The sequence below is a fragment of the Notechis scutatus genome, chromosome 14 (assembly GCF_049901735.1).
Source record: "Notechis scutatus isolate UNSWTSFEM ecotype Mainland chromosome 14, rNotScu1.2, whole genome shotgun sequence".
Taxonomy (NCBI): Eukaryota; Metazoa; Chordata; class Lepidosauria; order Squamata; family Elapidae; genus Notechis; species Notechis scutatus.
In genome coordinates, this window is record NC_142022.1 from 3425030 (window position 1) to 3438646 (window position 13617).

Consider the following 13617-nt stretch of genomic DNA (forward strand, 5'->3'; position numbering starts at 1 on the left):
CTCCGGGGGGGTTTAAGTCTGCCTATCGAGATGAGGTGGACCGGCTGCTTTCGTGGTGTGGTGACCATAATTCGGTCCTCAACACCAATAAGACCAAGGAGCTAATAGTGGACTATGGAAGGAACAGATCAGACATCCAGCCTGTCAGCTATAAAATTCAGCTGCCACATTTTTTTAGGAGAGTTGGAGGAGTTGAAAAGTTCAAGGTTATTCTGTATGTCGTATTAAGAAATTCCAGTGGCAGTTAATTGGTTCTCATGATTTATGAAGTGTAGAAGTGGGAGGAGAGAAGGTGGATTCTGTGTAACGGGCGAAAATAATTTCACTTGGGAAATTGCCTTTGACATGCCAGATCTGTTTCTAAATAAATCAATTGGAGAGAAATGGAGTGATTGATATCATGGATACTTTCTGGATGTCTTATACAGCCCTTGCTTATCAAGGGAGACCGAGGGGAGCAAGTGGCCAGTTTTAAGTTTCTGGGTGTTATCCTAAAGGATGACCTGACCTGGGGGGTTCACATTGCAGCCCTGGTCAAAAGGGCCCAGCAGAGATTCTACGACCTGAGGCTTCTCAGGAAACAACAACTGAATGGAAAACTGCTGGGGACCTTCTACCGCTGCACCATAGAGAGTATCTTAACTCACTGCACCTCTGTAGGGTTTGCCAATTGCACAGGGCAGATAGGACAGCACTCCAGAGGGTGAACGTCATTGCCCAGAGGATCATTGGTTGCCCTCTTCCCTTTTTGGCCTTTTTTCGAGCCCTTTTCAAAAAACAGCCTGGAAACAGCCCGAAAAACAGCCTGGTTTTTGGCCCTTTTTGGTTGCCCTCTCCCCTTTTTTGGCCCTTCGGCTGTTTTTCAACCCCCCAAAATGGCCTGAAAAATGCCCACAAAACAGCCTGCTTTTTGGCCATTTTCCGGGCCATTTTCCGGCTGTTTATCAGACCTTTCTCAGGCTCTTTTTGGCCCAAAAAACGCCCTGAAAAAAGCCTGGTTTTGGGGGTGCTTTTCAGGATGTTTTTCGGCGTTCCAGCCTCCATGAAGACCACGCTGGCCGGAAACCAGAAGAGCAGCTGGTGACAGCCGCGTGCCCACAGAGGGGTTTGCATGCTACCTCTGGCATGCGTGTCATGGGTTCGCCATCACAGGTATAGTGCTATATGAATGCAACCTCGAGGGTTTTCAATTCAACTGTATAGAATGGGAAGGATGTGTGTTTGTGTTTTATTTTTATAGTTACAATGTACACTGAGGATGGCATGTAATTTTGTTGTACGAGGTGCAGTGACAATAAAGTTTAGTTTAGTTTAGTTTAGTTCAGTTTATTGTCGTTGTACCTCTTACAACAAAAAACACCATCTTCAGTGCACATCATGACCATGAAAATAAACACAAACACACATCCTTCACACTCCACACACTGAACCGAAAACTCCCAACACCGCACCAACACTCCACTATACAGTAGAATTCAAACGAGCTACTGCCCTGGGATAGAAGCTGTTTTTCAGCCTATTTGCCCTTGTTTTTATTATCCTGAACCGTCTGCCAGATGGTAATACTTCAAAAAAAAGGGGGGGGGGATGCCCAGGATGAGATGGATCTTTGAGAATGTTTTGAACTTTCTTAAGGCAGCGGGAGCTATAAAGCTCTTCCAAAGAGGGGAGAGGGCAACCCATGATCCTCTGGGCAATGACGTTCACCCTCTGGAGCATCGTCCTACCTGCCACTGTGCAATTGGCAAACCATACAGAGGTTCAGCAAGTTAAAATGCTCTCTATGGTGCAGCGGGTAGAAGGTCACCAGCAGTTTCTCATCCAGTTGTTTTCTGAGATCCAAAAGGCTGGCGACCCCTGCTCCGCACCCGTCCCGTGTCCCCCGAGCCTGCTGACCTGTTGTAGATGCTCTCGTAGAACTTCTTGCTCGGCAAGAAGATGTGAACGGTGGGGAAGGTCAACTCCAGAGTGTAGCGGGAGGCGGCCAACGTCTCGCTCTGGAACTCCGCCATCTCCTCGGGGTCCCCGGGGATGACCATCTTGCAGAGGGAGAGGGAGAGGGCGATACCCATAGAAGATGTGCCGCTTAGGGCTGACCCCGTTCCCCCCCCCCCCCGGGTGAGAATCATAATTCAGATTCTCCAACAAGACACGCTCATGGGCTGGGCGTCATCCATCACATCCTCCAATAAAGGATTTTCGCAGGCAGAATACCCGGCTGCCTGAGTTACAGTCTTGGTGAAATAAGCGTGGAATGTGATTCTGGGGGACAACTATAAAATGGGCATCCTGTCGGGATCCCTGGCGAGATCCACAGAGCGGCTGAGGGAGGAATCTGACCGGGCTACCGTCGGAGAAGAGGACCCGTCAGGCCGCCCGAAACAGAGGGGACCTCCCACGGACCTTCTGACGTGAGAAGCAGGTGAGATGACAGCCCTCCTCCTCTACCCAGCAGCAGCAGAAGAAGAAAACTATCCCACCCGATCCGGTTCGAACAAGTGGATGGCTCCCTACTGGGAGGAGCCTACCCCACTCACTTCACCGAACCAGTGAGACGAGAGCTAGCAGAGCACTGGGAGACAATTCGATTCGTAGCAGCTCCCAAAATGACAGATACAGTCATACTGGGACTTCCCTGGCCAGACAAGTGGGGCCCAACCACCTGGGGGCCAGAGGGTAGCCACAGGTTGAGGAGAGCAAAGGGACCTCAACCCCTTCCTCACCATCCAATGACCCCAGGATCAAGGATGACAGGGAATTACGTATTTCAGAGTCGGCTACGCCCAGGCTAATGCCAGCATGTTAACTTCTAGTAAATTCTTTGAAGTTTTGGGAGTGTGGCTTGAGGCTCATGATTTAATTGGAGTAACTGCTGGAATCCTGACGCTGAGTTTAATTCCGTAGGCTCCTTCAGCTCCCCTTTCTTATGGCAACTTGGAAACAGGCATAGGAATGTTTTACAAGTTGACATTTGGTGGTCTCTGAACTCGACTGTTTTCTTGCAGACATTTCATTGCAGACATTTCATGACCCAGCTATGCAGCAGCATCAGTGTTAGAAGGGAGTAGGATTAGGTCTTTGTTTACATAGAGTGGCTTGTCCTATCAGTGTTGGTAGGTGTTGTTGAACAGCATCTTCTAGCACTGATGTTGCTTAACTGGGTAATAAAATGCCTGTGAGGAAACCACCAAGCTCAGAGAGCACCCAGGACCCCACAGCCCCGCCTCTTTGTCCTCTCTGCAAACCCGACTCCCTTCTAACACTGATGACATTACTTAGCTGGGTAATAAAACGTCGGTAAGAAAACCACCCAGCTCAGAGAGCACCCAGGATTCCACAGAAGAGGATAAGAAACAAAGAGGAAAGGTCTGTTCCCCAACAGTCTGGAGAAAGGGCTAAACCAAAGGGACACAATTTTTTTGGGGGGGGGGGGGCTTTGAGGGGAGGGGGCTGTTCTCCAAGAAGTAGGCGGGGCCAAAGCAAGAATTCCCTTGGATTTCTTTTCCAATAAAATTCCATTTAAAACTATTCCTACTACAACCTTTGTGGCAGTATTTCTCAACCATGGTAACTTTGAGATGTGTGGACTTCAACACCCAGAATTCCCCAGCCAGCATCCTTGGAATTGAAGTCCTCACACTTAAAAGCATGCTAGGCTGGGGAATTCTGGGAGTTGAAGTCCCCACACTTAAAAGCATGCTGGCTGGGGAATTCTGGGAGTTGAAGTCCTCACACTTAAAAGCATGCTGACTGGGGAATTCTGGGAGTTGAAGTCCCCACACTTAAAAGCATGCTGGCTGGGGAATTCTGGGAGTTGAAGTCCCCACACTTAAAAGCATGCTGGCTCCCAAAGCATGGGAATTCTGGGAGTTGAAGTCCCCACACTTAAAAGCATGCTGGCTGGGATTCTGGAGTTGAAGTCCCCACACTTAAAGCATGCTGGGGAATTCTGGGAGTTGAAGTCCCCACCATGCTGGCTGGGAATTCTGGGAGTTGAAGTCCTCACACTTAAAAGCATGCTGGCTGGGAATTCTGGGAGTTGAAGTCCCACACTTAAAAGCATGCTGGCTGGGAATTCTGGGAGTTGAAGTCCTCACACTTAAAAGCATGCTGGGCTGGGGAATTCTGGGAGTTGAAGTCCCCACACTTAAAAGCATGCTGGCTGGGAATTCTGGGAGTTGAAGTCCCCACACTTAAAAGCATGCTGGCTGGGAATTCTGGGAGTTGAAGTCCTCACACTTAAAAGCATGCTGGCTGGGGAATTCTGGGAGTTGAAGTCCCCACACTTAAAAGCATGCTGGCTGGGGAATTCTGGGAGTTGAAGTCCCCACACTTAAAAGCATGCTGGCTGGGGAATTCTGGGAGTTGAAGTCCTCACACTTAAAAGCATGCTGGCTGGGGATTTCTGGGAATTGAAGTCCACCCACCTTAAAGCCAGCCAAATTAAGAAACCACTTTGTATTGAATAATTTCTGCCATAGCCTTCTCAGCTTTCAGATCTGGTAGCCCCCAATTTTGGCTCCCCTGCCCAGCATGCTGCCTCCAGCCCGTGCCCCCCCCCCCCTCCCATGGATGGGGCAGCCAGAAAATCTCTCACCTCCTCCGTCTCGTACATCGTCCGTTTGGAGGAGAAGGGCGACGGCTCCGGCTGCTTCAGCTCACAGGGGCTTTCGACCGTCGACAGCTCCACCTCTTCGGCGGCTGCCAGCACCAAATCCCAAGGGGCATCGGTGGGCACTGGACAGAAGGTCAAGATGAGCCTGCCAAGGACAGAAGAGGAGAGAGCTGGACTCCCACCACCACCATACCATCCCTTCCCGTTTTGGAGTTTCAGCTGTGGGGCCACAGAAAGTCCCGTTCTCTTTGTAGCAGGAAATCTCTCTTCTCTGCTCGTGAGAAACTGAACGGTCAGGATCCGCGTATCGGCCATTTCTCCGATGGAAGAAAGGGGAGCGTTGGATTTGATACATTTATTTCTTTTCCTCTCTCTATATTCTAGCTATCTGTTTCTTGCCTGGTCTTTTGCATAACCTTTTACTTGATTTATAACCGTTGCCTGGCGCCCCAGACGCCTGGAAATTTCTCACCTCTTGGGGAGATACAAGGGGAGGAAGGGGCCATGTGGACTGCAATGCCGGAAGATCTCCCCGAGAATCTTTCCTTATCTGCTTTCTCAGGGACGCTGGTATAATAACCTCTTCACACCTGTGGATTGGTGGAACCCACATCGGACTGTTGGGAGTGGTTTCTAATTTCCTATATCCTGGTTGTACACCCTGAGGGACCTCAGATCCTGCTTTGAATTTTGACTTGTTTTTACCTCTCTTCAATAAAAAGATTCCTTTTGAAATACAAAGTTTTCAAGAGTCTGTACTTATTTTTGAAGAGGGGAGAGGCTGGTCCTTACACTTACTTAGGAAGGAGGTACTTCTTCCCGATGCCTCTGGCCAGTAAATCCGGGGCTTTGCCTACCCGAAAACAAGGGACTGACAGCATCTCACCATCTTCATAAATGCCTGTGTAGGAGAAGAACAGGCACAGCCAGGGGCAGAGTTAAGCAAGTCATCAGCCTAGAATCAATACGTTCTCACAAATGCTCCAAGTCCAACACCCCACTTGGGCTCTGTTGGCTTTTATTTAGCGCCGATTTAGCACTGAACATTAGTCGACTAATTCCTTGCCTATAGGCTCGAGCAACCTAGGTAGTCCTCAATTTACGACAAAAATTGAGCCCCAAATTTCCGTGGTTAAGCAAGACAGTTGCGAAGTAAGTTTTGCCCCATTTTACAAGCTATCTTGCCATGGCTGTTTAGTGAACCACTGCAGTTGCTAAGTTAGTAATACGGTTGTTAAGTGAATCTAGCTTTTTCCTTCGATTTTGTCATATTTTTGAAAGTCCTTAAGTGAGTTTGGGACAGTGCAACCGTCATAAATATGAGCCAGTTGCCAAGCAGCTGAATTTTGATGGTGTGACCGTGGGGATGTTGAAACGGCCCTACGTAACGAAAAATAATCACTTTGAATCATAATTAAAAGTGAAAGTAGGTTACTTTTTTCTTTTTTAAAAAATTGTTTTTATTGATTTTTCTTTTTTACGTATCTCAATCAATAATAAACAGCACGGTGATACATTTTTATACAACTACTTTCCATATCAATATTATATACCCGTGGTGGCGAACCTATGGCATGTGTGCCGAAGTGACACGCAGAGCCATTACTGCCGGCATGCGAGCACTCGGCCAGAAAAGGTCTACTGCGCATGCATGCGCTGCCCGCCCATCAGCTGATTGTCAGGGATCTGGCATGCATTTGCGGGGGCACAGCGGTGCACAGGAGACACTCACGCATGCACAGAAGCATGTGGCATGCGTGGGGGGGTTGTGCACGCATGCACAGAAGCACATCACACGGGTCGCACGTGCAGAAGCAAGCAGCACAGGTTGCGTGTGCATGTGCAGGAGGCATGGGGCACCGCGCGCATTACCTTTTGGGTGATGGCACGCGAGCATGAGCAGGCAAGCGCATGCGCCATTATCGGCACGGGAGCCCAAAAGGTTAGCCACCACTGATCTATATGTTCTATTTCTATACTTTTTACAACTATATAATACATTTTATTTTATTTCTTTCCTCCATTCAGTTATACCATTTTTCCCATATTGCATAGAATTCAGAATCTTCTTTTCCTTTTAATTCTATAGTCATCCTATCCATTTCCGCACACCTGAATTTTTTTTTTTTGATTACTAGGCCTTTGGACTTTTTTCAATGCTGTTAATTTTGAACCGTCACTTAACAAATGGTTGTAAGTCGAGGACTAGCTGTATAGGGCTTGTAGTCCCAGATGTCCTGGCAGCTCTACTAACTGTCCCTTGTGGACTTCTTCCACAGAGGGTGGCCTTCAGCCAGTTCCGACCACTTCTGTGGAACCGGTAGTGGAAATTTCGGGTAGTTCGGAGAACCGGCAAATGCTGCCTCTGATTGGCCCTGTCCCCACCTTCCATTCCTAACCCTAACCCTCCCGTTGAGTCCCAGCTGATCATCTGGGTTTTCTTTGGTTGCCCTGCACAGGAGAACGGAGCTGGAAAGCAGGTCAGTGGGATGGGGAGGGAAGGGGGATATTGCAGTAACCTTCCCTGCCACGCTCACAGGACCAGTAGTAAAAAAAATTGAATCCCACCACTGGAAGGAAGAGAGGAACAAAAAGGGAAGGAAGAGAGGAAGGAAAGGGGATGGAAGAGAGGAACAAAAAGGGAAGGAAGAGAGGAAGGAAAGGGGATGGAAGAGAGGAACAAAAGGGGAAGGGAGAGAGGAAGGAAGGGGGAAGGAAGAGAGGAGAGAGAGGGGAAGGGAGGAAGGAAAGGGGCAGGAAGAGAGGAACAAAGAGAAGGAAGCAGAGGTGGTGTTCAGCCGGTTCTGACCAGTTCTGGAGAACCGGCAGCGGATATTTTGACTAGTTCAGAGAACCGACCAATACCACCTCTGACTGGCCCCGCCCCCATCTATTCTCCGCCTCCCATTGAGTCCCAGCTGATTGGCTGGGTCTTCTTTGGTTGCCCTGCACAGGAGAACGGAGCTGGAAAGCAGGTCAGTGGGGTGGGGAGGGAAGAGGGATTTTGCAGGAATCTTCCCCTGCCACACCCACTAAGCCACGCCCACCAAGGCACACCACGCCCACAGAACCGGTAGTAAAAAAATTTTTTGAATCCCACCACTGTTCTCCCTGGGGAAGAGGGACATTTGGGAAGCACCTCTCCACTCACCGTGCAAGTCGGTCAGGGTGACTTCTAGCTTGGTGGGCCCCGTCGGCTCCAAATCTGTGCGCAGCTCGACGCCGGCCAGGTCCAGCCGGAAGTGCTCCCTGCGCACCGCCTTCTCAGCCCAGGCACGCCTCTCAGTCCAGGGGCGGAGGTCTGGGATGGGGAACTGGAGGAGCAGGGACACTTTGGGGGCGACCAGCTGCACGTTGGCCTGCCATCGGGCAGCCGGGGGGAAACCTGGCTGGCACCCAGCAAGGGGAAGAGAAGGAGAAGACAACCTCAGAAGGAGAGAAAGGTGTTTCTTCCAGCGAGGACGGTCTATCAGGGCAACCTGGTCTACCCAAATGTGGGACGGAGCATATGGCTTCCGCTTTCTCCTTTCAGCCCCAATCCAGGAGCCCTTCGCAGGCGGCCGCTTTCGCAACAAACTATTTTTGTGTTGAATTTTGCTCGTCGCGAAAGAGACGGAGGAGGAGGAGAGGAGGAGAGGAGGAGAAGGAAGAGAAGAGGAAGAGGAAGAGAAAGAAGAGAAGAAGAGGAAGAGGAAGAAAAAAAGAGGAAGAAGAGGAAGAAGAGAAAGAGGAGGAAGAAGAGGAAAAGGAGAAATAGTTGCTGTTGTTGCTATTAAAACTTTGGGTAGACCAGGTTGCCCTGATAGACTGGTCTCACCAGAAAATCCCTTCACCTTCCCCCTGGTCTAGCCAGGAAAGGAAGGAGAGCCTGTGGCTTAGAGGTTAACACACCTACCTAATATGCAAGTAGCCCAAGTCTGAATCCCAGAAGGGTACGGCTACCTGACGAGAGCTAAACAGTTTGGAATAGATCTATGCTAGTCTCCCTTTTTTTCCTTGCCAGTAAAGTATAAATTCAACTCTGAAGGAGGAGCCACCCTCTGGAGCTGGCCAGCCAGCGACTTCCCCTCCGCCTTACCATGGGTTCTTCGGGAGGGTAGCCACCCGGCCGGGATGGCCCCATGGTGGGCTGCAAGAGGGAGCAGAGGCGATCCAGGGTACCCAGGTCCACTTCCGAGAGGAACTCAGCCAGCTCTACCACCAAGTCCACCGTCAGCTTGGACGAGGCCCCTTTGGCCAGGCCACTCTGCAAGGATGGCACGAAAGGTCAGCCCGGAGCAGACCTCTCAACCTTGGGGACTTGGAAGACGGGTGGGCTTCCAACTCCCAGAATTCCCCAGCCAAGCAAGTTAAGAAGGGCTGGTCTAAATGTCCAAGGGATGGGTGAATTGGAGGGTCAGGCCAGGCCATTCAGCTCGACGGTGGCTTATTCTTCACACACTGCCTTCGTCATGCCCCTGTCGGAGTCTGAATCCGAGGAGGAAGACGAACAGCTGACAGGGAGTGGGAGTGGGGTTCCGTTGGCTGTGGAGGAAACTGGGCAAGGGCACAGTCCGGCTGGGCAGAGCAGGGGAGAGGTAGAACAAGGGAGAGGGAATTCAGAGGAAGACCCAGGTCCACCCCCTCTTCATCCTAGGGCACACAGGGAGGAATGGAGAAGAGAGCAACGTGGGTTGCATGGCTTACGGGGGAGGAAAGGGCCCTGATTCCCTTCATTAGCCACACCTGGGAATGAGAGTTTAAAAGAGATGCATGCTGAGTGCACCATCTGCTGGGAACAAACGTGAGTTTTATCTTGTGTTGACTTTAATTATCTGGGTTCCTGGCGTCTTCCCAACCGTGTTAAATTACTGCCGTGCCTTCACGTCTGGAATTCCTTCTCTTGCTCTGTTGGATTAATTACCTCATTTTGCCTTGATTGGACTTATAGTTACAGTTTTTGTTGACCACATTTTGGACTTGATTCTCTGCAGCCAAAGGCTGTTCCTGGGAGAGTTTTTCTCCAGCCAGAAGGTAACCAGGACATTGGGGGCAAAGTTGGAGCAGATAAAGGGACTCCTACTGATTATCTGACTGTGTTGTCATTGTGCCACGCCCCTTTGGGTCATCACAGCCTTCTCTGCTTGCAAACTTTGCCTTTGGTGAACTGGGGAGGGCGTGTGTGTGTGTGTGTGTGTGTGTGCTTGTACAAACCCACCACATTATCTTCTTCTGTGGAATTGTACCTTTGCCAAGGCTCTTTGAAACAAAAGCAGGTGCAAACTTGGGCCTTAAAAGAACCCCAAAGGTGTGTTTTTTTCCAAGGGGCAACTGGACTTTTTGGTTTTTCTTCGAAGACGTTTCGCTTCTCATCTGAGACGTTTCTTCTCCTTGCAGATAGCTAGTCATTTGCTTTCTTTTTAAGAGGGCCATTGGGGCCACCTGGAGGTTTATCTGTGTTCCCGGGGGACCAAGTAACCTCAATGACTCTCTAAAAAAGGATGCAAATGGCCCAGCTTTCTGCAAGGAATATAAATCCTTCCATTTCCCACCATCCAGTCAGGACTGAAGAAGCTCTAATAGAGCAGCCCCTCCAGGGAGGTAGGAGTTCTACTTCAGACATGCCCAGCAAGGCCCACCCCCACTCCACAATACACCCAACCCAGCCGGCTTGCAAACCTTGGAGGACGGCAGCTTCTCCAAGTGCTTGGACCGGATCCGTGCGCAGGGCTGAGGCGCCTGGCTGTAGGGAACGGGTCCCGGGGTGGGAAAGACCAGCAGCTAGAAGGGAACGAGAAATACATGATCAGCTTTTGTCCTGCGCTATTGTCATGGTTGACTTGCTACGCAGCTTCCTCGCAATCGGACAGCAATAACAGGAGGAAGGAGGGAAATCATCGGAATGTGAGGATGTATCGGGAGGGAAACTCCGGAAGGTGCCATCTGGAGACAGATCCAGAGCCCAAGGTCACCAAGTCCGAGAAGGATATATAGAATCAAGATCACGTGAAGCGTTAACACTAATTTATAGTGCACTTGGAAGACGGCGCTCAGTTTTGGTCACCAGGATGTAAAAAAGAGGTTGAGACTCTAGAAAGAGTGCAGAGAAAAGCAACGAGGATGATGAGGGAACTGGAGGATAAAACATGTGAAGAACAGTTGCAGGAACTGGGTATGTCTAGTTTGATGAAAAGAAGAACTAGGGGTGACATGATTTATTTATTTTATTTGGTTGGTCAATTGCTTACAAGATAATAGGTATAAGTAAAAACATAGTTATGAATACATGGATACATATAAGAAAAATAAAAGAAACAATAGGACAGGGATGGTAGGCATGTTGGTGCGCTTATGCACACCCCCTACAGACCTCTTAGGAAAGGGGTGAGGTCAATATTAGAAAGTCTAAGGTTAAAGTTTTTGGGGTTTGGGGAAGAAACCACAGGGTCAGGTAGAGTATTCCAAACATTGACCACTCTGTTGCTGAAGTCGTATTTCCTGCAATCAAATTTGGTGCAGTTTATCTTGAGTTTGTATCTATTGTGTGCTCTTGTGTTGTTATGGTTGAAGCTGAAGTATTCATTGACAGGTAGGACATTTCAATGGATGATTTTATATACTATACTTAGATCGGACCGAAGGTGGTGTAGTTCTAGATTTTCTAGATCTAGAATTTCAAGTCTGGTGGCATAAGGTATTCTACAACGAATAGAGGAGCGGAGAACTCTTCTTGTGAAATATTTCTGGACTTTCCCAACTGTGCTAATATCCGATACGTAATGCGGGTTCCAGACTGATGAGCTGTATTCAAGTATTGGTCTAGCAAATGTTTTGTATGCTCTAGTTAGTAGTGTGATATTACCAGAGAAAAAGCTACGCAGGATTAGGTTAACGCCTTTTTGGTTATGTAGTTACAGTGGGCTCTAGCACTTAGATCATTAGAGATGAGAACTCCAAGGTCCTTGACAGAGCTTGGATCATCAACAAGGTCTTGACTATGCAGCCTGTATTTTATTTTCTGATTATTATTTTTTTTGCCAATATGTAGGACAGAACATTTATTTGTTGAGATTTGAAGTTGCCATTTGTTTGACCATTCTGATACACAGACCCTGCGTGGCCCCCAGCCCACTTCTTCTGCTTGCTCGCGGCTGCAACGGAGCAGGAGGGCGAACAATGCACTGGTGCTGCAGCCCCATGACCGTTGTTGGGGTGTGGAGGGCCCTGGCTGCAGGGGCCCTGAGGTAAGCCGGTGTGGGGCTGTGTGGGGCAACTCCACCCGCTCTTCGCCTCACCTCATGTTGACGGTACCGCGAGCAACCAGATGGAATGGGCAGATGGGCGGCTGCGCAGGCACTTAAGTAGGGCTTATTTTGAGGGTAGGGGTTATATTATAGGCATGAGTTTAAAAAAAAGCTTATTCGGGGGATAGGTCTTATTAACGTCCTTCTCTTTCACATCCAGGGAGAACCCTCAACCTCAACTCCAGCCTTGGTGAGGCTACCCCCTCCTCGAAGACACTCCCCCCCCCCCCTGCTCCGCACCTGAGTGTATTCGGGTTTCCCCGTCCTTCTGCTGGCTGGCCAAAGGCACTCCAAGATCTCCAGAAGGCCGAAGGAGGTGTCCCAGTTGAGCCCACGCAGCTGCTTAGAAGCCTTGTGTTCGCAGGTGAGTTGGACTGCAGCCCCCGTCAGCCTGGAAGATGGAAAGAAGCCCCCGAATGCACCTCAGAAAAAGAAAAATGCACCTCAGAAAAGGACAAAGGAGCAAATTTAAGAGCAGGGGAAAAACCCCGGCCTATTCGCCTTAGAGCTGTGCTGACTGGGGAATTCTGGGAGTTGAAGTCCACTTTTCTGAAAGTTGCTAAGATTGAGAAACACTGAGTGGCTGGGGAATTCTGGGAGTTGAAGTCCACCCATCTTAAAAGTCTCTAAGGATGGGAAACCCTGGATTGGACTCACCTGACATGGCTCCGTGGGATGGCCTCCTCGAAGCAGTGGCGGAGGGGATGGAAATCCCGGCCTCCGAAGGCTGTGTCCTTCAGGGCCCCCAGCTGGGAGAAGAACCGCTGAGCAACGACGAGGGAAAGGATGTCCGATGGGAAAAGCCCAGGTGGCTGATGGAGCAAGGTCAAGGTCAGCCCCCCGACAGTCACCCGCAGCAGCATCTCGGGACGCTGGCTGTCCAAGGAGGGGGGCGGCAAGGGGGAGGGCTTGCCTGAAAGAAGGTGAAAAAAGAAGAATTGGAATGCTGGGAATTGAAGTCTACACCTGTTGAAACTGAGAAACATTGAGCTAGCATTCCACAACCCAAGGGAAGATTCTGGGAATTTAAGCCCACAACTCTCAAAGCTGCTAAGTGTCAGCTCATAAAATAATTCCACGGTCTTTTAGAGTTGCCAGCAGAAAGGGATGGGGGAAGGGTTTGAAAAAGCAGTGCAGCAGCTTGGAAACTGAAACTGCATTCCATAAACGTTTTCAAAAATAGTAACTAGGTGACCGAAGTTTCTGCTGCACAAAATTCTAACTGGAGAGCATGACTGATGACTCTGGGCTATGGATGTGTTCCATTGGAGAATATGAATTACGATACACCCAGGGGGTGGAGGGAAAACCAGGGTCAAGGGCGACAATGAAGTATGTGTCTCAGAGTCGGCTACACCCAGGCAGTGCTGGACATGTTAACTCCCAATAAATTATTTTTAAGTTTTGGAAGTTTGGCTCGAGACTCATGATTTCAATAGGGTTAAATGCCAGAATCCTGGCACTAAGGTTGAAAAACATTGCTCTACAGTACAAACAATCCTCCAATTACAACCATTCATTTAGTAACCGTTTGAAGTTAAAACGGCCCTGAGAAAAAGGGACTTAACGCCCATTTTTCACACTTACGACTGTTGGGGCACCCCCGTGGTCAGGTGACCAAAGTCCAGGCCCATCTTGGCACCTGGCTTGTCTTTGTGATGGTTGCAATGTCCCCAGGGTCAAGCGATTCCCTTTGACAAGCGAAGTCAATGGGGAAGC

The 13617-nt window shown here is 49.5% G+C and overlaps 1 protein-coding gene across 2 annotated transcripts in view; it reads right to left on the reverse strand.

Annotated features, from left to right (window-relative positions):
* ATG2A (autophagy related 2A) overlaps positions 1-13617 on the reverse strand; it is a 68603-nt gene that overhangs the window by 35189 nt on the left and 19797 nt on the right. For both annotated transcript variants that reach the window (XM_026685793.2, XM_087943490.1), the window contains exons 11-18: positions 12556-12811; positions 12139-12289; positions 10274-10375; positions 8694-8861; positions 7767-8004; positions 5414-5516; positions 4598-4760; positions 1897-2039 (exon numbers count right to left, since the gene is read on the reverse strand). In XM_026685793.2, the coding sequence (XP_026541578.2) occupies positions 1897-2039; positions 4598-4760; positions 5414-5516; positions 7767-8004; positions 8694-8861; positions 10274-10375; positions 12139-12289; positions 12556-12811 (1324 nt within the window). The remainder of the gene's footprint in view (positions 1-1896; positions 2040-4597; positions 4761-5413; positions 5517-7766; positions 8005-8693; positions 8862-10273; positions 10376-12138; positions 12290-12555; positions 12812-13617) is intronic.